The 21083-nt window shown below is 39.9% G+C and overlaps 3 protein-coding genes across 3 annotated transcripts in view; 1 reads left to right on the top strand and 2 right to left on the bottom strand.

The window, feature by feature from the left end:
* Positions 1-295: 295 nt before the first annotated feature.
* On the bottom strand, positions 296-7229 carry FBXO39 (F-box protein 39). The gene is made up of 4 exons (XM_010721943.3): positions 7046-7229; positions 2353-3583; positions 1341-1517; positions 296-572 (listed from the first exon to the last, which is right to left on the bottom strand). Exons 2-4 carry the CDS (start codon positions 3364-3366, stop codon positions 444-446), a joined length of 1320 nt encoding a protein of 439 aa, XP_010720245.1. The 5' UTR covers positions 3367-3583; positions 7046-7229; the 3' UTR covers positions 296-443.
* On the top strand, positions 6491-14699 carry PIMREG (PICALM interacting mitotic regulator). The gene is given in 7 exon segments (XM_010721946.4): positions 6491-7386; positions 8527-8826; positions 10090-10424; positions 11709-11807; positions 14334-14361; positions 14363-14440; positions 14443-14699. Coding segments are annotated over 7 exon segments (1209 nt in total). The 5' UTR covers positions 6491-7062; the 3' UTR covers positions 14488-14699.
* Positions 10275-21083, bottom strand: part of PITPNM3 (PITPNM family member 3) — a 66165-nt gene continuing 55356 nt past the window's right edge. Inside the window, exons 21-22 of the mRNA XM_085240801.1 lie at positions 13815-13876; positions 10275-10408 (exon numbers count right to left, since the gene is read on the bottom strand). Coding sequence (XP_085096927.1) covers positions 13863-13876 — 14 coding nt within the window. The 3' untranslated portion in view covers positions 10275-10408; positions 13815-13862. The remainder of the gene's footprint in view (positions 10409-13814; positions 13877-21083) is intronic.

The raw sequence follows: 21083 nt of genomic DNA, 5'->3' as shown, positions 1-21083 counted from the left end.
ATGATGCAGTGGAATGGAGTACCTGACTGCATCTGAATTAAGATCCAGCCAAGGTTGATTTTTGGACTAATTGTTTCCTCACTCCATGTCTCAGTTTTCCTATTTGTAAAATGGAAACAAACGCCTCACTGGTAAGCTATTTGAAACTCTACAATGGGAAGTGCTGAATGAAGAAAAGAGCCTTATCTTTACCAGAGGTGCCTACAAAGGCTGAGAAAGAGCTCACTGCTGCTTCTGGTTCTGGTGAGGGAAAACAAAAAAAATGGCAAGAATAAGTGATACTGGAGACATAGGAGGCTGATTCCCAAATCCAACACTTTAATCCAGAGCATAGTAAAATTGTCCTTTGCATACGATGGTATCTCCCTTTCAGAGGCATGCTGACAAGATTCAAGATCTCGAAAGGATTTGTTCATCATTTGCAGACGTAACTCCTTGTGGCTTTACTCCAGTGGATAGGTGATGACAAAATAGTTAAGCTCTGAGTCAATCAGATTTTTGAACTTCTTGTAAATATTGTGCAACAGTTGCTCCTCTTCCCTGGTCTCCTGTCGGGATGTGTAAATCCTGACCTTTGAGAATGAATGGCAGTCATGTCTCAGTTACGTGCAGCAGTCTCAGCCCATTAAAGCTCATAGCAAAAGTAAGCCTTTGTTACTACTGAAGAATATGGAGAAGCCAGATTCTTAGAATAAAATCCTAAAATTTACTTACAGTTCTCACTCTGAACTGAGTGAAAATTATGACTCATGTTCTGCCAAAGAATTCTTGGGAAGAAGAAAGTTCCTTTTACCCTCAAGATTGACACATTCTTGGAATATGCATGGCTCTGGATCTAATACATTTAGAATCCAGCAAGCAAAATAGTATGACAGCATGGTTTACACCAGCTGCATTTGGAGTGGCCACATACAATACAACATCCCTTTTTGGTGAGATCTGTTTATATCTTTTGTTTATATCTTTTGTTTAATGAGATTGAATTTCAATTTAAGCACAGATCCGAGTACCAGGCCTGAGTGGAACAGACAAGCCCTAGCTTAATCTAGGAGGTGACAAAGGGGACCCATAGACTAGCAGAGACTTGTGGAATGGTTGGTGCTGATTATTAAGTTTACATAATATTCCGTAATATTCCTACTTATGGCTTAGTAGGTTGGAAAGACACATTTCTAAGTGGTTCTCAGGATTCTTATAATGCTAAAACATTATATAGGGAAGGTAGTTATATTAACATTTCCTTCTCTAACTTTACTGCGGGACTATGGGGATCTCAGCATTTCTCTGGATATGGAAGAGAGGAAGGTAGATAATGGGAGTTTTGAAGCATCAAGTCTTACCTTTATTGTAGTCAAAAAGCATTTCCTTTCTGCACGATTATGTAGCAACCTCTCCACAAAAGTGACACTAAGAAATGCCCAGACTTTCAGAAAAAACAATCTCCTGCATGATAAGATGAGCTGTAGCAGCTCATCATCCAGCAGCTCATTGTAATTGTTTACTTCAAGGGTTAATTTCTTCAAAAAGAAAGAACACAGTCAGTACTATGAAACAAAGCTTGCAATGAGCTAGACTTCAAAAGTGTTTCCCAATTTTACCAACAGAAGTGACTGACAGCAGATCAGCTGTGTACCTTGACATTAGCAGAGAACCGTTTTTTTATTACGACAAAAATACATGCAATGGTAATCTCCATTCTCCCATAAAGATGAGCTTTCCATTACGTTATATACCATCCTAAGAGACAGACAACTTCCACTGGGTGCTATACCCACAACTCATGCCATGATACTATTTTGCATACCAGAGGTAATTCAAGATTAAAAGTACATTTAAAAACAATTTCTAGAAAGCTTTACAGATCTGTGATGTCTATTGCAAACTCTGCAATGCATTAGGCCTTAGAGAAATCTGTCAGTAACCATCATTTATAAGGCCATGTGCTTCTCTCAGGCACACACAGACTTGATGCTCATTTATACAGTCAGCTACGTCATGATACGTCCTTGGTGATACCAAAATGCTTTGACTGAACAGCTTTCCTACAAAAATAATGCTTTCTTGCCTGAAGGTTCCTTTTGTTCATAGCTGCTTTACAACACCAGTATTTTTTGAGTGTTTTAGCATCTTATGCTAAACACTTTCATCATGCTAAAACATGCTTAGCAACCTGACATAAGTGACATTTGTGAAAAACAGCATAATGGGCATTATAACTGTACAAGAACAATCACTTGAACTGGACTATATAGCTGGTACACTGGAATGACCAACTCCTAGGGTTACGTAGAATGCCTATACAATTACTTTGCCTAGCTTTGTGCAGTGAGTTGTCATGACTGCTTGACTTACCTGCAGCACGTGCCAGTAGGCTGGAAGGATGTTGGTGAGAGTAGGTCTCATCATCCAGTCTGGGTCTCTGAAATAGCAGCTCCGTAAACTGATGCTCCTGACTGGTATCTCCACTAGCAGGATCCTTGCTAGATGGTCATGCTTCATGACTCTTTCAAAGTAGAAGTTCACATTCAATTTTGGGGCTCTTTTGGCCAAGTTGGCCCATGACATTCCCCAGACCACTTGCCCATGGGGGTCATGGATATGACATTTGATATTCAACGTGCACAGGCAATGAGCACTGTTCTTACACAGATTGTCCAGCAGTTCATCAGAGACACAGTTATAATTGAAAGTCAGGATAGTCAGGCTGTGGAACTTGGACACAGTATGGTGGAACAAGGTGCTGCTGTAGACAGGAAGATGGAGACTGAAGAAATCCTCAATATTTATTTCAGATATAAAGCTTTTATTAGTCAGGCAGCTCAGAGAATTCAGAAGCTCACAGCCTTCTTCCAAGGTTACTCTTGCTCCTTTTAAGTTGAGATAATTAAGCTGTTTGCTCATTCTTTTCAGAAAGGTACCTAAGTTCTTGATAAACTGAGCCCTGACTATGTTTTTCCAGACCAAGCGATCTAATTCCAGGTGCTTGATGCTCAAGGATACCAGGCGACAGTTACATTTACCCAGGTGTGAGAAAAGGCTTCTCATAGACACTTGAAATTTTCGGGTAAAGACAGTACTGTAAGGATGCAATAGCTTGATTTCAAGGTGTTCCAAATACTTGCCAAATTTCTTGACGTACCACAGTGCAGTTTCAAATTCAAATGCATGTGCCCTTGATGGTTGGCCATTGAATGTGATGGTTCTGGTTCTCCAGAGGGATCCTGAGTACATGGCTTGATTCCATTTTTTACAGACCAATGCAGCTTGAGATCTGTCCTTGTCAGCTAACCAATGGAAGACATGCCTCAGACAGACATCAGGTAAATTAGCCCAGAAGCTCTGCTCAAGGTCACTGTCATCCTCCATTGAGGAAACACTTCTTGACAACTCTTCTGAGTGCAGAACAAAACGTAGATGAATGAATTTGCTAGCTAAATGAAATGCCTTGTAATTCCCACAGGATAGCCTTTGAAGCAAATAGCTAAAAGTTGCCTTTTTTTACATCCAAAAGCAATAGTTCTTTCTTTGCCTCTGTATTCAAGTTGTCAGGATCCAAGTTCTTGCGTCTAAACTATGGTCTAACCTAAATTAAAAGAGAAAAACCAACAATGAATAAAAAACAATCACAGTAAGAGCACAGAACACATCATTGAACATTTTGGCTTTTAGTCTGGCTAAACAAGGAAATGATACGATAACAGAGCAGTTGTTGCAATTGATAATGGTTTGGGGCCTTGTATGGGAATTGCTGAATCATGGCCTGAACCTCTGATTGCTCCCCTGAGGTGAGCAATGAGTCAGCCCTGGGAGCACAGGTGAAGGCAATTCATCTGTGATGCTGGAAGGGGTGGAGCCTGACTCTACCTCTCCTAGACCCATTTAAGAGCTGACTGCCAGTGGGGAAGGATCTCTTTCTGAAGATCTCTCCTTTGGGGTTTTACAGTGAACCCAGGGCACAGGTAAGCACTCTATTTTCTTTTGGTATAATAACCTGCTTAGTCAAACTCTTGTTTATTTCGTAATTATAACATCTGTATATTCAATGATTATAAAGGCCTGATACCTAGAGTTCTGGGCTGCACTGAGATGAACAGTGATCTGTGCAAAAGCTATGCAAATTGCCATTCTTAAATCTTCAGAGTACTTGTCCAGAAAACCTGAGGCAGTACCCTGCAATTGGTGGAGGTACAATCCCTGTTGAGAGTAATAAGCGCTATAAGCTGTTCTATCGCTTTGCTCAAGCAAGATGTTCTTCTGTTTTCCTCCAGTGGATAGGAAGAAGGATAGTGAACAGGAGATCAGGTATAATAGTGAAACACAGAAGAAAATAACATCACAAGAAGTTACCAGTTCAAGTCTTAAGGCTAGTATTCAGCTCCCTGAGCACCTTTCCAGATCTGACTGATAGTTTCCCACCTGTGTTCATGATTTATTTTCTGTACCTCCTCCTGCCCCTTCCTCTCCCAAGTTCAGTCATTGCCATGAAACAAAGAGGTAACCTTTGTGATGTCACAACTGAATTTATGCTAGGGCAAACAAAACTGACTTGGACCAAGTTAGCTGGGCTGAGGTGAAGACACTCAAAGAGACTTGCTTGGTCATCTCAGGAACAGGAAAATACAAGCCATAATCTGCAGACATAGGTGCAGGCTATATGTTTGTTATTATCACTTTTCACCACCTGGATAAATTGGATCAAGCAACTGAGCAGTAAACATCCAAACAGGGAAACAATGCATTCCATATTTCTTCATTTATGAATTGCAAACTTCAGCTGTGAAATGCAAATTACCTTCCATGTATCTGCTCAATGCTTGCTTTCACAAGACATTTTATACAGATCAGGGTATCAGTTGTCTCTGCCAACAGCCATGCATGGGGAAAACTTGTATTTTGTTAGTACTTCTGCAGTGAGGCAAAAACACAAAATGCAGGTACTTCCTATATCTATAGCGTGCATATTACGATGTCCACTCGGCAAACCACTGCTTAGCTCTTGAGAATTTAAAAACAAAACAAAGAACAAAAAAAACAGAACAAAAAAAACAAAAAGAAAAAAAAAACAAAGAACAAAAAAAACAAACAAAGAACAAAAAAACAACAAAGAACAAAAAAAACAAAAAGAACAAAAAAAAACAAACAAAGAACAACAGCTGGGGATACTGATCTATATGATCTACTCTAAAATTAAGGCTTAATTGCTAGATTGCTAGCATGACCAGAAGACAAAACAACTAAAAATTAGATGATGCCAATCTTTAAACAGTCTCTTTCCTCATTTGTATGAGAAATTTCCTTGGTGTAGTGGAAATGCTAAAGCAGTGATGGAGCACCTGGTGGGAAGGCAAGGCCAGCCCAGGGAAGTTCAGCTGCATGCAATGTACCTGAGTGACAGGAAGGGCTGAAGCCAAGATCCACCCCTTCTCAGACTTCATTTAAGGGTTGGCAGTGGAGGTGAGGGTATCTTGCTGGAGATGCCTGCCTACCTGATGCCCTCCGAAGGTAAGCAGTTTTTTTTATCTTTGTTCCTGTAATAGCTGCATTTAGGCTTGTCCTTCTTTGCTGCAGCTAAAGACTTTGCCTCTCCACTATTGCTGTATGTTCCATTACATTATAGTGTTACACTTGGTGTAACAAAATTGTAACAAATGAAGATAACGGATATTGTAAGAAGATAAAGAAACGTAGGTCTCTTGAGAGCCTCTTTACAACTGCAAAGGCTCAGAAATTTCTAATTTCATTAACAGGCCTATAAGGTAAGGCTGGCTGGCTGCCCAATTCAACTTTGCCTTGTTGCTTCCCTTTTGGATTGGGACTGTTCTGTCATGCATTATTTCTATATTAGTATGCACCCTCTGTTCTATTAGCACCATGTCTATTCTTTTCCCCTTGGTACAAAAATCGTAGCTGTCAGCAATGACCCTTAAATAAGTCATGGGACTGTGATTACTACCTCGCTTTCCTTGTTATTTAGGACTCACAACACCCCTTACCCCACAAAGAGTTTTGTTTTTAGGTTATCCTTTAATTACCTTGAAACCTTTACTACACAGAGGTTGGGGGCAAGGGTATGTACAGTGGAACATAGTTACAGATTTGTTGTGCCTCTTCCTATCTGGAATCCTTAAAGTGGATTGGCAGGAAAAAAAAAAAGCATATATGCTGTAATATGTAGAAATACATTTCTATTAATAAGGAATTATTTACTGAGATCCATCTGCCCCTACTGTAGCACATGAATGCAAAAGGGTATACATGCCATCATGTAGAACTTGGGGGAAAAAAAAAAATCTTAAACAAACAACAACAAAACTGTAGTGCTTTAGAAGTCATGGAAAGTATGATAACAAATCAATGGTGGAACTCAAAAAGCACTGCCAGTGGGCAGACCAGCTATGCCTCTAGGATAAGGGTAAGCTGTGTGTGTGCGTAGCAGTCAGCTGCTGAGTTTGAAGGCAGGAAAACATTGCGGGGGGGGGGGGGAGGAGGAAGGGGATAATGGAAGCTGCTGCACCAAGAGCAATTTTTCAGGTAAAAGTGTTTTATAGATAAATGCTCTACACAGAATCATATCTTTAAGATGAAAAAAGACCTCACGAAGCACAAACCCCCTTTCCCACTAGCCCGATCCCTTGGTGCTGCATCTCCACAGTTATGGAATTTTTCCAGACTATGACTGCCACTTCTCAGGAAGGCTGTTTCAACACCTGGCCACTCTTTCTGAGAAGACATTTCTCCTAATACCCAAGCTGTCTTGTTTCCCTGTAGGGTAGGATTCTAAGGAATACACACCACTTTCTCAGCACTTTGTTTTTTATCTGCCTGATTTGCTGAAAGACAGTCCAAGTGGTTTCTGATCCAGCACTGTGCAATCTACATCTCTACCTCCTCCAGTTGCAGAAGACAGTGGGTGGAGTCATCTGAAGTCTGGAATCATCAATATATCAGAAGAAAGCAATAATTAAAAAGCTTTCCTAGGCCTCTGGCTCGTAACGGATTATCAGAAACAAGAATGGTCACGTGGCCACCGACCACTGTGCAGCACCTGTAGCTTCGTTGCAGATGTGCTCCTGTTGCTTGTCGGGACGTACCATTGCCTACCCCCTCGTCTTTCACGTCATTCTCCGTTCCCGCATCTACCTGCGCTCGCGGCGGCGGGCGAGACCGGCGCGCAGCACGACCGCCCTGACCCTACTGGGCGCGGTCACCTCACGGTCTAACAGCCGCCGCGCGTGCGAGAGGCGGCAGCCAATGGGGCGAGCGGAATGCAGCGCCGCCAATCAGAGAGCAGGCGCGGCTGCATTTGAACGCGGCGGTCGAGACGGTTGTCCGCCGGCGGTATTCTGTCCCGTCTCGGTCTCCTGCCTGCGTAAGTACAGACCCAAGGCAAGTAATGCGTAGAGCCGTGCGGTCGCGGCCCATGCTTCCTGCCGTACGAGGACACTTTGTCTCCTCCAGCCTTAGTATTTTCGCCTTCACCGCCCTTCTTATTGTGGTTTCAGCCGTTCGTCGCGGCAGCTCGCGGTGCGGGAGCGGCTCTGCGGGTGCGGCCGCGGCTGAGCGCGACGGCATCGATTAACCAACAGTAGACGTCATCTTATCACAAAGAAGCGGGATAAGATATGGGGTAGTTGGTTAACTGACACTGCTCAATTACGAGCCTTTCCTTGCTGCTGAAAGTGTTAATACCCTGAACGTTTTTGGATTTAACAGACTTCATTAATTTCTTGCATTTTGAGATAAATTAGAACACTTCTGAGAGGTGGGGGCTATTTAGGAAATGAGATTTAATAAGGAATATATGGAGAGTTTTGTAATAGTAATGTAATGATGGCAGAAGTCTCCCAGTTTTTTTGTTTATTTTTGCTCCACTGTATGTCTAATTCTTAATGAAGTATTGGTAAAATTCACTCTTAATTCATGTTGCTAAAGTACATCTGCATTTCAGTTGCTTTTCAAACTAATAGCAGTACATTTTGCAAATGAGCTAGTGAAAATTAGGAATTTAGAATACATACTTAATGTTTTTACAGGTCATTATAAGCAACGGGCATTTTAGCCCTTCTCGCTTTTCTTTTGTCACTAGCAGTCATGCCCACTTTTGGACTAGTCTATCTGCAGTTGTAACAGTGACTAAAGTGTAAGTTTTCAGGCAGGAGACATAGGAACTCTGCAAACTTGCCTGGGAGTAGAAGGCTGATTTAATAAAGCCAAAAATTTTGTGTTAGACCTTGGCTTAACTTGCAGTTAAAGTCTATTCTACTTTACAAGATTGAGTCTCACAGTTTACCAGGACTGATGTCCTGAAAATCAAATAAGACTTGCTCACAGACATACATAAATAGCTGTAGAAATTCGTGTTTTCTTCTTTCTAGCTCAGAAGTAAAACACTTGCTTGGCTCTACTTTTGTTGTTTTAGGTAAATGTAGCTAAATGTATTATAGAACAGTTTCCATTTCTCCTTTTCCACACTGGTGTACCTTGCTCTAATTTTTCTTCTTATTATCATTATTTTATTTGATGAAGAACAGGAACAAGATGGCATCTATGCTTCAAAACGTCAGGGCAACAATGGACTGGCAGAGACACCTGCTTTTAGCTGACTTTGAGAATGAGAGGCCTGTACCAGACAAATTCAAGAGAAAAACAGCTTTCAGTTCTCTTAATACTATCTGCATGTCTCTAAGAAAGCGAATACCGTTAAAGCAAGTAGAGCTGAATTTCCATGAGACACCACTTTGGGAAAACATGGAAGCAAGAAAGAAGAGCCAAGTGCTCCAAAGTATTACAAGAACAGCAAGAAATGCTTTTGGAACAGTGTCACAGGTACTTTGTCTTTGCAGTGACACGTAGGTAGTGTCTATTTTTTTGCTTCAATTTCAGTAGTAAGATTGTTGGACTTGCACGTACTCCTTAGAGTTTATCCTCTGTACTGCACAATGTAGTGGTTGGCTCTAGAACATAAAAGCTATTGGAAGGTGTCCAAAGGCTACAAGGATGGTGAAGGGTCTAGCAAGGAAGACACATGAGGTTACTTAAGTTTGTTCAGCATAGAGGAGGGGAGGCCTCTTGGTGGCCTACAGCTCTCTCACAGAAGAGCAAAGGGTCTCTCTGAGTTCTGCTTTCTGATGACCTCTGATGACAGGACCTGAGGGAATGTCATGGAGCTGCATTGGGGAGGGTCAAGTGGAGGTTGGGGAAAGATGGTTGGGGAAAGATTCTGCACCAGAGGGTGATGGGAATGGAAGAGCTCCCCAGGGCAGTGGTCACAGCCCCTAGCTGCTGGAGCTCAAGCATTTGCACAATGCTCTCAGACATAGGATTTCAGTTTTGGGTGGCCCTGTTTGTAGGCAGGGGTTTGACCTGACTATCCTTATGGGTCCCTCTCAGCTCAAGATAGCCTATAATTATATGAACTAGTCAAATTTTATTATTCCTGCTAGGTAACTCTTGCCTTTATTATCTGGATAAATTATGGCTATGATAGAACAAGAAAGAAAATGAAAAGTAGGAATATGGGAAGTAGTTCAAGCAAAACCTTTTCCCTTACTGCATCATGTAAGACAGAGCAGCCCTCATGAGGAAGAATGTGGGTAGACTGCCATTGCTTGCAAATAATTGTTTCTGAGAAAGGTATAGTTTTATATATTATATATATTTAATCATTCTTGTACCCGCATTATTTATTAGGATGTTCTTCTGAATTGTCAGCATAATTTGGACTCATAAAATTCAGTTGGTAGTAGTACGTTAGCAAAGTCTGAAGTTTGTATTGTTCTTACCGTTGGTGGCAGACTTCAAGTTAATCAGCATGTATTAAGGATGCATGTAAGCATGTATCTTTCTTGCAGAAAATCAGCAGTTGCTTTTCAACTAAAGCATACAGAAGTCCTTGACAAGTTCCAAGGATTAGGGGAGCAAATATTCAACCCAAATGGGTACACAAGAAAAGCATTCATACTAAACTAAACCTAATATGAGAAAGAGAGTTAGGGATTCAGCTCAGAGAGGCTTCCTCATCTTTCTGGTTCCAAACAATAGACTGATGGACTCATTTAGGTTAACATGTCTGTCTAATGCATCTTACAGAAAATACAGAAGACTTGCCAAAGCCCAGGACATTCGACTGTGACCTTTCCAGCTGAAGACATCGGCAGCAGCTTTGCAACCAGTTTTTCCAAGAAAAGAACAGTACAAACACCTTGCCTTAGTATGAACAGCATTACTCCAGCAGCTAGTTCCAAATGCACTCCAAGATCCAGCAGAAGATGCTTGCTATGGCCAACAAGGTTGTCAGAACATACAAAATTGAGGGGTTTCCCATCTTGGCGTGGTGAAGATGCTGTCCCACTCTTGAGATCAAGGAGAGCATCAGCAGCACTGAAGAGCCTCTATTCATCACCTACTCCTGCCAGCAGAAGAATGTAAGCCGCATTCTTTTGTAAACCTTACTGTTCTTTTTTTCTTTTTTAGTTATTGTTGCTATGACTACAGTATCTCTTAAGATTAAAGGCAAGATAAAAGTTGTTAACCTATTCCACTGAGACAATATACTATTAGAAGATTTAAATTATTAGTTACAACAAACAGCATCTGACTCAAGATCACAGAAGCAATCATAGAATGGCACGGGTGACCTTAAGATCATTTAATTCCAACCCCCTACCCTGCTGTGGGCAGGGCTGCCACATGCTAGATCAGACTGCCCAGTGCTCCATGTAACCTGGCCTTGAGCCCTTCTAGGGGGTGGGGTATCCACAACTACTCCAGACAACCTGTTCCAGTGCCTCATTACCCTTTGAGTAAAAAAATTCATACTAATATCTTAACTAAGAGAGGGGACCCTTAGATTAAAACCATTTCCCCTTCTTCTATCACTGTCTGTCCACATAAAAAGCCTACCTCCGTCCTGTCTTTAAGCTCCCCTGAAGTACTGGAAGGCTGAAATGAGGTGTCCTCAGAGCCTTCTCATCTCCAGACTGAACAAGCCCAGATCCCTCACTTTTCTTCATTGGTGAGATGTTTTAGCCCTCTGAATATCTTTGTGGCCTCCTCTGGACCTGCTCCAACAGCTCAACATACTTCTTGTATTGAGGGCCCCAAACCAGGATGCTGTACTTCTGATGGGGTCTTACAAGGGCAGTGCAGAGGGGAACAATCACCTCCCTTGCCCTGCTGGCCATCCCTCTTTTGATGCGCCCTAGGAAACAGTTGACCTTCTGGGCTGCTAGCGCATGCTGTTGGTTCATGTTGAGCCTTTTACCCTTGAAAGTACCAGATTACTTCTCTTCAGGAGTGCTCTCAGTGAGTTCTTTTCCCAGTCTATACACATCCCCAGTCCAAGTGCAGCACCTTGCATTTGGCTTTATTGAATCCTTGTGGATTCACTTTTCAAGATCATGCTGGCCCCTCTGGACTCTTCCTTCTGTTGTATCAGTTTCACCACTTCATGTTATTAGCCAATTTGCTGAAGGTACGCTCAATCCCACAATATAGATAACTGATAAAAATGTTGAAGAGCACTGGTCCTAAAATGGACTCTTTGGGGTTGCCACTTGTCACTGACATCCACCTGGATTTAGAGCCAATGATCACAACTCACTGTCTGTGACCATTCAACCAATTCCTTATCCACTGAATAGGCTTGGGTATTGTCACCTATTCAGTCTGTTCATTTTAATCTTTAATAATGACAATTCTACTTCCAGAGAGGAGTTTGACTCTGAGTTGGAACTGGTCTCTTCAGGGATTCACCAACTGGAGCATCTCTTCTGGGCATCTGATGATGATACCGTACAAGGGGAGAGGTAAATACTGTTAAGTATCCCTCATCTCAACTCTTAGCAACAGGCCACCTCTCACTTAAACAAAATGGACTAAGTGATTGCTCTAATTCAGGATGATGAAAAGCTGTAGAACTTTATCAATTGTAACACAGGGCCTTTCTTTTTTCAAGATACCAATGCAGATTAAATCAGCAGTTGGACGTGCAGATCCTAAAACCTGTTAGATGCTCTCAGCTTTGGGTTTCTTGTTGTGAAAGTCTGACCTAGTCAGATCCCAACTTTAACCCTGTATGAGAACTGTACCTCACTGCCTCTGTTGAAGAGTTGTTAGTCCAGACATGTTGGGGAGGAAGAAGAAGGGGGGAAAAAAAAAAAAGCAAACTCTAAACTACTGAATGCTTAGCTGTCGTTGGTGTCTACACACATGTAAGAAATTTTTTTGTTAGGTAGCTTTATGTTCAAATAGTCAATGGTAACCATACCTCAAAACTTAAAGGATACAGAAGCCTCTTGCACAAAACCTCATTTAATCCGAGTGGTGATAGACTGCTGTGTTTGTAGAATTTATGTCACACTGAATTAGATGTTCAATCAGTAAAAACTAAAGTTGAAGAATGAGCAGTTCCCAAAACCCCTTCCTCTTAGAACAATTAATGTCAAGTACTCAGTAATTGTCAAGCATCTAAAATCCTCTAGTGAGGGCTCAGCATTAAGTACTTTTGTCTACAAAGAGATAAAGTCTTACAGTAATGTACAATTCAGAAAAATTCAACTTCTACCAATAGGACCATTTTTAGATAACTATAAATTTATTCCTGTCAAGTTAATTATACATTGAAAATTCACTAAATCTCACTCCTAAATATTCTTCCATCTGTTAGTGATATGACAGTTTCTCTCATTTGTAACTGAAGATAATATCAAACAGGTGAAGTAATTGTTCAATTACCTTGACTATACCTGCATGTTCTGTGAGAAAATCTGCTGTTTGGAGTGCGAAAGATGCATTAATTCAAATTTATTTAAAACTTCAGTGCGTGGAACCGAAAGGTTCTTCCCTCACATTCAGTGTGGTTTCTATAGCACACTGTTGCACAGTTGTGAAACTTAAGCTTTATATTGTGGACTAGTTAAATTTTGTGACTTTGCAATGAGCCATAAGTTAGGCTTCTATGCAAACAACAGTTTTTCCCATCCCACATGAGAAAATTACTGGTACTAATGTCTTTGTCGCTTGACCTCAGTTCTTACTGATTACTAAAATCACAAAGCATGACAAAAAACTATTGCCCCAACCAGTCTAATTTAGTCTTTTTATCTCTAGCATTGTCTTGGCAGTTAACACATGACAAAAACTGGAGTTGATGCATGCATTGTTAGCATTTTTAAACACAATAATTGTGCTTAAGTGAATGGGAACAGTAGTTCTTTCTTCTATGTTTCTGAACATTGCTTTTAGTGTCAACTTATTGAACCATTACTAGGTTTGCTATGAGAATGTCACAAAAGCCTCAGCTACCTTCTCTGTGATCTGCACTATGACATGTCCAATACTTAAAAGGAGCTTTTAATCAGGAGGGAGGACGACTTTTAACATGGTCTGATAGTGACAGGACAAGGGAAAACAATTTTAAACTAAAAAAAGGGAGGTTTAGATATTAGGGGGAAGTTTTCAAACAGAAGGTGGTGAGGCTTTGGAACAGGTTGCCTGGGAAAGCTGTGGATGTTCCACAAGGTATAAAAGGCCAGGTTGGATGGAACTCTGGGCAACCTAATCTAGTGCCTGATTTTGCAGCTGGCAACCCTGCCATGGTGTGGGAGTTGGAACTGGATTGTCTTTGAGGTCTCTTCCAAACCCAAGCCATTATATGATTAATACCATCATCTATTAGCATTTGAAGTATTCCTTTTGTTTAAAGGGAAAGTTATACTGTGTATAACAGTTACTATTCTTGTAACAAAGTTGTAGGAACTTTATTTCTCTATCAGTTAAAAAACAAACAAAAAACAATCAACCTTCTTCCCTACCTGTGCTGGACTGAAGCTTTAAACAGTGCGTTGCTTTCACTGAGCGATTCATTCCAGTTCTCCTGCATAGACAGAAGCATACAGTGTGCTGTCACTGACTGGTTTGTAGGTTCTGCATTTGGAATACCTGTAGAATAAACTTTGCTTACTGTTCTGGCATATAATTTGCAAGAATTTTAGCATCGTAGCTCCTCCTTACCTTTACCATGATGAATCAAGATTTGATCTCAAACTGTCAGTGGTTGTTATCTCCATGCACTGTTCAAATATATCTGTTTTAAATAATTAGATTAAATTGCAAAAAATCCTCCTGTTGGTAGTTAAAATATTGCCGTACTTAATTAGTATACTGCTGTTTATGCTCAATGAAGGTTTAAAAAACGCTTTCTAGTTTGTTTTCAAAAGCGTTCAGTGAAATACACAGGTCCCATTAAGCGATTTTCCAGCAATGCATGTGGATAACCAATTACATAACCTTGATGACTTTACGCTGCTAATAGCAGTTTTGTTCTTCTGCAGGCAGCATGCAATATCAAACTACTGCTATTCTAATGGCACGAAGTTTGCAGCCTGTGCATCAATCTTGGGAACTTCCTCAGGCTGTCAGAAGGCAAGGAAAGAAACTCCATTCAGCAGTTGGTGCCTGGACAGAGATGGCTATAAATACCGTTAATTTATGAACATACATAAAGGAAAACTTCATTTGAGATATGAGACTACACCTTATACATGAGACTACACCTTATACTCTGCACAGAACTGTGTGCTTTAAAAACAAGTACATTTTGTAATACTTTTTGGCAGAGCAGTCTAAAACTACTCTTGCCCTGCTTTTGCTGTTCAAGTCAAATGGAGAAATAAATTTGAACCACAGTGTACTATCTATCTTCTGCTGAGACAATGGACTGTCTTCAATGGGGCTTTCATAACTTTCATAAGGCACTAAGTAGGAATGGTCAAAGCAAGGGCAGAGATCAATGAATGATGATCATAGGCAAGAATAGTATTCAGATCCTCCTATATATTATGAAAGCACTGATCAGTTATTTTCAAAGCTTAACAATTTATCTTATTTTTTTAATACTAACAAATCAAAAGCTAACTTTACATGTTTAAAAAAAAAATGCTTAAAAGTTTAAAATGTTTAAATGTTAAATGTAATGCTTAAAGAAACAATAATTGCTATTTGAGTTCTGACCAACTGCCATTCCAAGTCAGCAGGTTTCTGTAGTCATTTCCAAGTCACAACAGTGAAGCCACATTAGGACTCTAACTCACAGCCCAAGGATTGCTGTTAAGCAGTTCTATCTTAAATTGCTGGGTTACAGACCAATCATAGCAACTTAATTTTTTGCTCCTATTTTAAATACCGTCATGGCAGCAGAGTTAAACATTGCTTTTGTACATCATTTGTCATTTAGTTATATGCAGAAATTGCTTATAAGGTAATATATATAAGGTGCTCTGAAAGTAATGCCTTCTATTTATTTCCATAAATATTCAGCAAGTGTTGATGACTGTCAGGGGGTACCATTTTTTTTTTTTCTTCCACACAGAGGAATTCAATTCCTCACCTTTGCTTCATACAGATGCTATTTTGTCAGACTGTCTCCCTGCCACTCTCTATTGCATGGCAAGAAAATGTAACAGAATAATTGTTTTAAATCACTAAGAAGATTCAACCTGTACTGCCATGCTACCAACATATGTTTCTGATGTTGCGGGCCAACATGATAAAATGAGAGGCATTAGTTTTGGAGCAAACCTCTTATTATAACTACTGTTACTTGCTAATATAATGGAGGTATTCTGTTCAATGAAGTACACTACGCATTTGACACATGTATTTTACTTAAGCAAATGCTACTTTATAAAAAAAAAAAACTTTTTGATAGATGTTTTGGCTTTCAAACTTCAGCAAAGAATTTCTTAAGCTTCTAGAATTCAACAGTTGTTTCTACAGTAGCAGTTTTGTGCAAGTTTTGGAATTTATTTTCTACTCTAAGCTGAACCATCAAACAAAAGACTAATTCAGAGAACTTTTCTGTACAGTGACTTTTAAGATGCACATGTAATTTGGTAAAACTGGAACAGCTAGAATGTTAATGACATTAAATATAAATGTAGGAAATGGTCGTTCGATTCCGATTTAAGTACTGATTTTTTAAACTTGTTCCTGATTTCCTTTTTACTTGTTAAAGTAATTTATTAAATATGAAATAATTAGCAAGCTCTGGAAGCGCGAAGACAACCCAGCCTTCAGATGACTGGTGAGAGTGTTATTTTTCTTTTTTTCTTTAAACAAACTAAACCAACTAAACAAAAAACCCACTGCCTTTGTATATAGAACAGTAGCTTAAGTTATTCTTCGTATGTACTGAGACTGCTTCTATAACATTTTTACAAGGATGGTGTCTCATTATTTAAGTATCTTCTCATACTAATTCTGAAAAAATGAGGAGGGTTGGAGTTCACAGGTTAACTTCTATTCACAAATTGAAGTTTTATGCCAGATGGTCACCCATATTAAACAGCTTGTATACTGTTTCTACTTGTTACTACAACATGCAAACCATGATCTAAGACTTCCAATACCATTGATAAGAAGAGTCTGGAACACTGCTTGCTTAAAGGCAAGGAAGGTTTTATTTAAGTGATTAATATAAGATTTTAAAAACCAGCTCACATCAAAATCTATACGAGTTGTAGAAATCTTACTCCTTATTCCATATTAAGAAATGCATTATTGTACATTTTTAAATTTTTACAAGGCAGCCATAAGAAATATAAACATTTATCACCAGATAGAACCTTCTCACTGACAAACAATATTTAAAAGTTTACACTCAATAAAACTACAGACTGAAAGAACATTTACAATTTCAAGTTTACTTATAGGAATTAAGTTCTAAGTGGACTGCCCTGTCCCCTCCCCAACAAATAGAAAAATATATTAGGGAGACAGCTTGGGGTTCTGTGACAGAACTGCCATTCTGGCCCTACACCAGAGGTGCCAGAATTGCTAACCCTTAGAGGCTACAATTTTTAAGTTACATAGTAATCTATATTAACCCATCTCTCAGCAGTAAACCTGTTTCTTTTTCTCGTTCCCCCTCTCTTCCTCCACTTGAGTTCTATACAACCTTACAAATCAATAATCTGCCAAAATTTGTTTCATGCTCCTCTACCCTCTGACCAATGATAAGCAATTTTAAAGGTAGCTTATTGGGTTAAATAAAAATAGAAAAACTTTTATCCCCTTACCTTGGGCTTAATCTAAAAGGAGGGAGAGAGGGAATACAACACCTTACTTTGATTCCAGAGTCTATGGCACAGGATTCTAGCTGCTCCAGGACATTTCCTATTCTGAAGAAAAAGAGCTCTCTTCATCCAGAAAGGTGTGTGATTACCTTTTTTTTTTTTTTTTTAAAAAAAAGTAATTTAGGATCATAAATAGAAATTTAAAGTTACAACTGAACAATTAAATAGCATTGAAGTCAGATTACCTTGTTAAAACCACGATTTCTACTGAAGCTATGAACATAGATCATAAAGAATCACTGTTCTCACAGAAGCTGAGGAAGAAAGCTGGAAATGTTTGCGCTTAGGAAACTCTATCTTGTATCAACTCCAGATGTAAATGAAAAGTGCCACTTTCTCCCTTGCATGACTGAAATGAACAGTTCAATGCAGAAATCTTGATTTAAGATCTTGTATTTCAAGCTGAAACCAGAACAAATTATGAAACTGCACCATATAATCTCTTCTTCTTTCCACTGTTAAGCCAACAAGCTTATTAAGAACAGGTCCACATTGGAATTGTCTAGTACTTTTATAACATACTCACCATCCGTAGCTTACAGGCAAAAGGAGGAAAAATGTGGGAAATCCTATCTATGCCATAACAATTATTGCAGCAGTTACAAATTACAAAGCTGAAAACACCTTTGGTTTTCTGGTATGATTAAGAATGCTTTCAAATGAAGTTCTTAACACATTTAGGACAGGAAGCAATATTCAACATCTTAATCAATGACCTTGATGAGGGGATAGTGGCCACCCTCAGCAAGTTTGCTGATGATACGAAGTTGGGAGGATTGGCTGACACGCCTGAAGGCTGTGCTGCCATTCAGCGAGACCTGGACAGGCTGGAGAGCTGGGCAGTAAGAAACCGGATGAGGTTCAACAAAAGCAAGTGTAGGGTCTTACACCTAGGGAGGAATAATTGCATGCACCAATACAGGCTGGGGGATGAGCTGCTGGAGAGGAGCTCTGCAGAGAGGGACCTGGGCGTCCTGGTGGACGACAGGTTGGCCATGAGCCAGCAGTGTGCCCTTGTGGCCAAAAAGGCCGATGGCGTTCTGGGGTGCATTAAGAAGAGCGTGTCCAGCAGGTCAAGGGACGTGATCCTCCCCCTCTACTCTGCCCTGGTAAGGCCTCATCTGGAGTACTGTGTCCAGTTCTGGGCTCCCCAGTACAAAAAAGACAGGGATCTCTTGGAAAGAGTCCAGAGGAGGGCCACAAAGATGGTAAAGGGCCTGGAGCATCTCCCCTATGAAGAAAGGCTAAGTGAACTGGGTCTGTTTAGCCTTGAGAAAAGAAGACTGAGAGGGGAACTGATCCAGGTTTATAAATATCTGAGGTGTGGCGGCCATAGCGGTGAGGCCAGTCTCTTTTCAGTGGTACATGGAGACAGGACGAGGGGAAACGGACATAAGCTGCAGCACAGGAAGTTTCGCACGAATGTGCGTAAGAACTTCTTTAGGTGAGGTGATGGAGCACTGGAACAGGCTGCCCAGGGGGGTTGTGGAGTCTCTTTCTCTGGAGATATTCAAGTCTCGCCTGGACGCCTACCTGTGCGACCTGGTGTAGGGAACCTGCTTTGGCAGGGGGTTGGTCTCGATGATCTCTAGAGGTCCCTTCCACTCCCTACAATTCTGTGAGTCTGTGATAAAAGGAAGAGGAATTTCATTCCTCCCTTCTGAATTTATACTGTGAAATACATCATAATTCTACAGCCTTAACTATTGGGGATTAACTTAAAAACACATAATAGCAGTGCCATGATCTTGCAATGTGTAAATAACATGTGTTCACTAACATAAGGAAACAGAGGCTGTTTTGCAAAATGGTGGAGCTTCAAGATAAATGTCACTGTTCTTGTTCTAATTTGCTCTAATTGTAGCTGAAAGTATCAAGTTTATTTCTCTGTGGTTTCTTGATAGCTGCATTTCTACATAACGAGTAAAAAGTTTTAATTTTGTTTAGAAATGACTTCCCTGCGTAGTGGAGAAGTGATATGTAAGAATTAAAGACTATTTTCATCCAAACAAATCAAAATAGCAACTCTCACAAATCTCTAAGGAGCGAGAGGAATGATCAATGCCATGTCAATTTTACACTTGACAAAATTTTTATGCAGAATTAACCTTGCCACAAAACTAAATAGGTGTAATTTGTCAAGCAAGAACCTGTTCCAAGTGCACTAGCGAATGCAAGTATTTTTTTTAATTGAATAAACAGCCATAGTTAAAAAAAAAAAATTACAATTTTGCTGTGAAAGCAGAAACAAAACATCACTTAAGGATGCTTTCAGTAGTTACACAAAGACACCACAGTGTAAATGTGTGTTTTCACAATATCTCAGATAGATAAATCTCGATAAATATAAAATGGCCGCTGATTACAGTTGTTTTTAGTTTTTGTTTAATACAGTAATTTAAAACTGGATATACATCAACAATTCAAAGTAGTAAGTGCTTTCAGGTGTGGCCTACTTTGTACTGACTTGTACTACCACTTCAGCACTCACTGAAATAACAGCTTTGTGTTTCACAGTTTCACTTCTGCTGCTTCTATTTGGCAGCTGAAGTGTAAGTGCTTCTCTGTAATATACAGCATCTCTGTATGTTCCCTTCTGTGGAGAGGCTTCAAAATTTCCACAGACTGTAAGGTTAAAGAAAGTGCTGACTGTACAGAGAATGCAGCAGTAAGGAACAGTAGAAACCTGAAAGACTGTAAGATCATTCTTGACCTCAGTGAATGGCCTGCTTAGGAGGACTGATTATGCCTCCATGATAACAGAAGTGAAGCTGTAGTCTCAACAGAAAATGAATGTCTGTGAGCAGCCACGTGGTTTTATGTAGACATAGTATAAAACTAAAGCACTGACTAGAAGCAAATGTTCCAGGAGAAAATGGGATTGAAGAAAATATGCTGTAAAAAACTAGCAATTCGTCAGGGATTGTCCCAGATATAACTTGGGCCAAAAAAAGCCCAAGTAATTGAAGTTCTTAGCCATGTTCACAGAGTATTGAACTGCCAACTTAGTTGTGAGATGCCTAAATCACTACCACCTCTTTCATAGTCTTATCTCCAACGAAAATTCTTTACCATTTTAGTGTCAGCTGGCTAGTGCTTTCAAAAGAAATGCATCTGATGTTTGTGAAGATAAGCTCCAAATAAGCATGAAGCCTTAACCTCCAAACTGATGCCTGCATCATTGTTTGTCGAAGTGCTCAGATGGAGGCATGCTATCAGGTGATGAACCATTCTATCCCTGAGCATTAAGTAGTGTTGGCATGATGAAACAACCATGTGAGCTCTCATAGGAAACAAAGTTAGGGAAAATATTTCCAGCTGAATTCCAGTACTATGTTTAGAGACTGAATTGTTACCACTCTAAGTCAAGCATGAAGAGTAGCACTTATTTTACTACTTTTAGCTCATAGTATACTGTGTATAGAACCAACACGGTGGCTAAAAAAAAAAAAAAAAAACACAACCTGGGAGAGTCAAGAAAACAACCTTGTGTTCATATGAAGTCTTTTAACAACAGTCACAGAATCACACACAGATCTCTCTTTTGAAAGGAAGTAGGTCTTTTTATGTTAGCAACTTAAATCAGAAAATGGATTTTGGCATCTCCTGGCTCATAGAGGTAGACAGCTAAAGCAGAATTAATTTTGCAAATACTAGTAGGTATAGTGATTACTATGAGAAGACATGCTACCCAGCACCCAGTGCTTAAGAAAGTAAGTTCAAATTCTGCAGTCAGTGTTGACTTTATGTCCTCTAAGCAAATTTCAAGTTTGCTCTTTGCATTCCTCCACTTTCCAAGTCATCCACCTATTTAAAACCAACAACCAAGAGCATGCTTGCAATATTTATGTTCCATTGGGCTTGCTCTGGCAAGAGTCAAAACTGTCAGTCATTGAAACCCAACAAAAAAGAATGTTTGTTATCCTACAAGGCTGCCAAAACTGCTCT

This window comes from Meleagris gallopavo, chromosome 21 (assembly GCF_905368555.1).
Source record: "Meleagris gallopavo chromosome 21, MGAL_WU_HG_1.1, whole genome shotgun sequence".
Lineage (NCBI taxonomy): Eukaryota > Metazoa > Chordata > Aves > Galliformes > Phasianidae > Meleagris > Meleagris gallopavo.
The sequence above is the reverse complement of the archived record's forward strand: the minus strand, read 5'-3'. Positions and strand labels throughout refer to the sequence as shown.

Excerpts from the sequence above, each read along its gene's own strand:
- FBXO39 (XM_010721943.3), bottom strand. The coding sequence starts at position 3,366 with ATGGAGGATGACAGTGACCTTGAGCAGAGCTTCTGGGCTAATTTACCT. Across the intron at positions 1,518-2,352 it reads CCTACTGGCACGTGCTGCAG|AAATTAACCCTTGAAGTAAA; the intron begins GTAAGTCAAGCA and ends TTCTTTTTGAAG. Across the intron at positions 573-1,340 it reads GCTTTTTGACTACAATAAAG|GTCAGGATTTACACATCCCG; the intron begins GTAAGACTTGAT and ends TCATTCTCAAAG.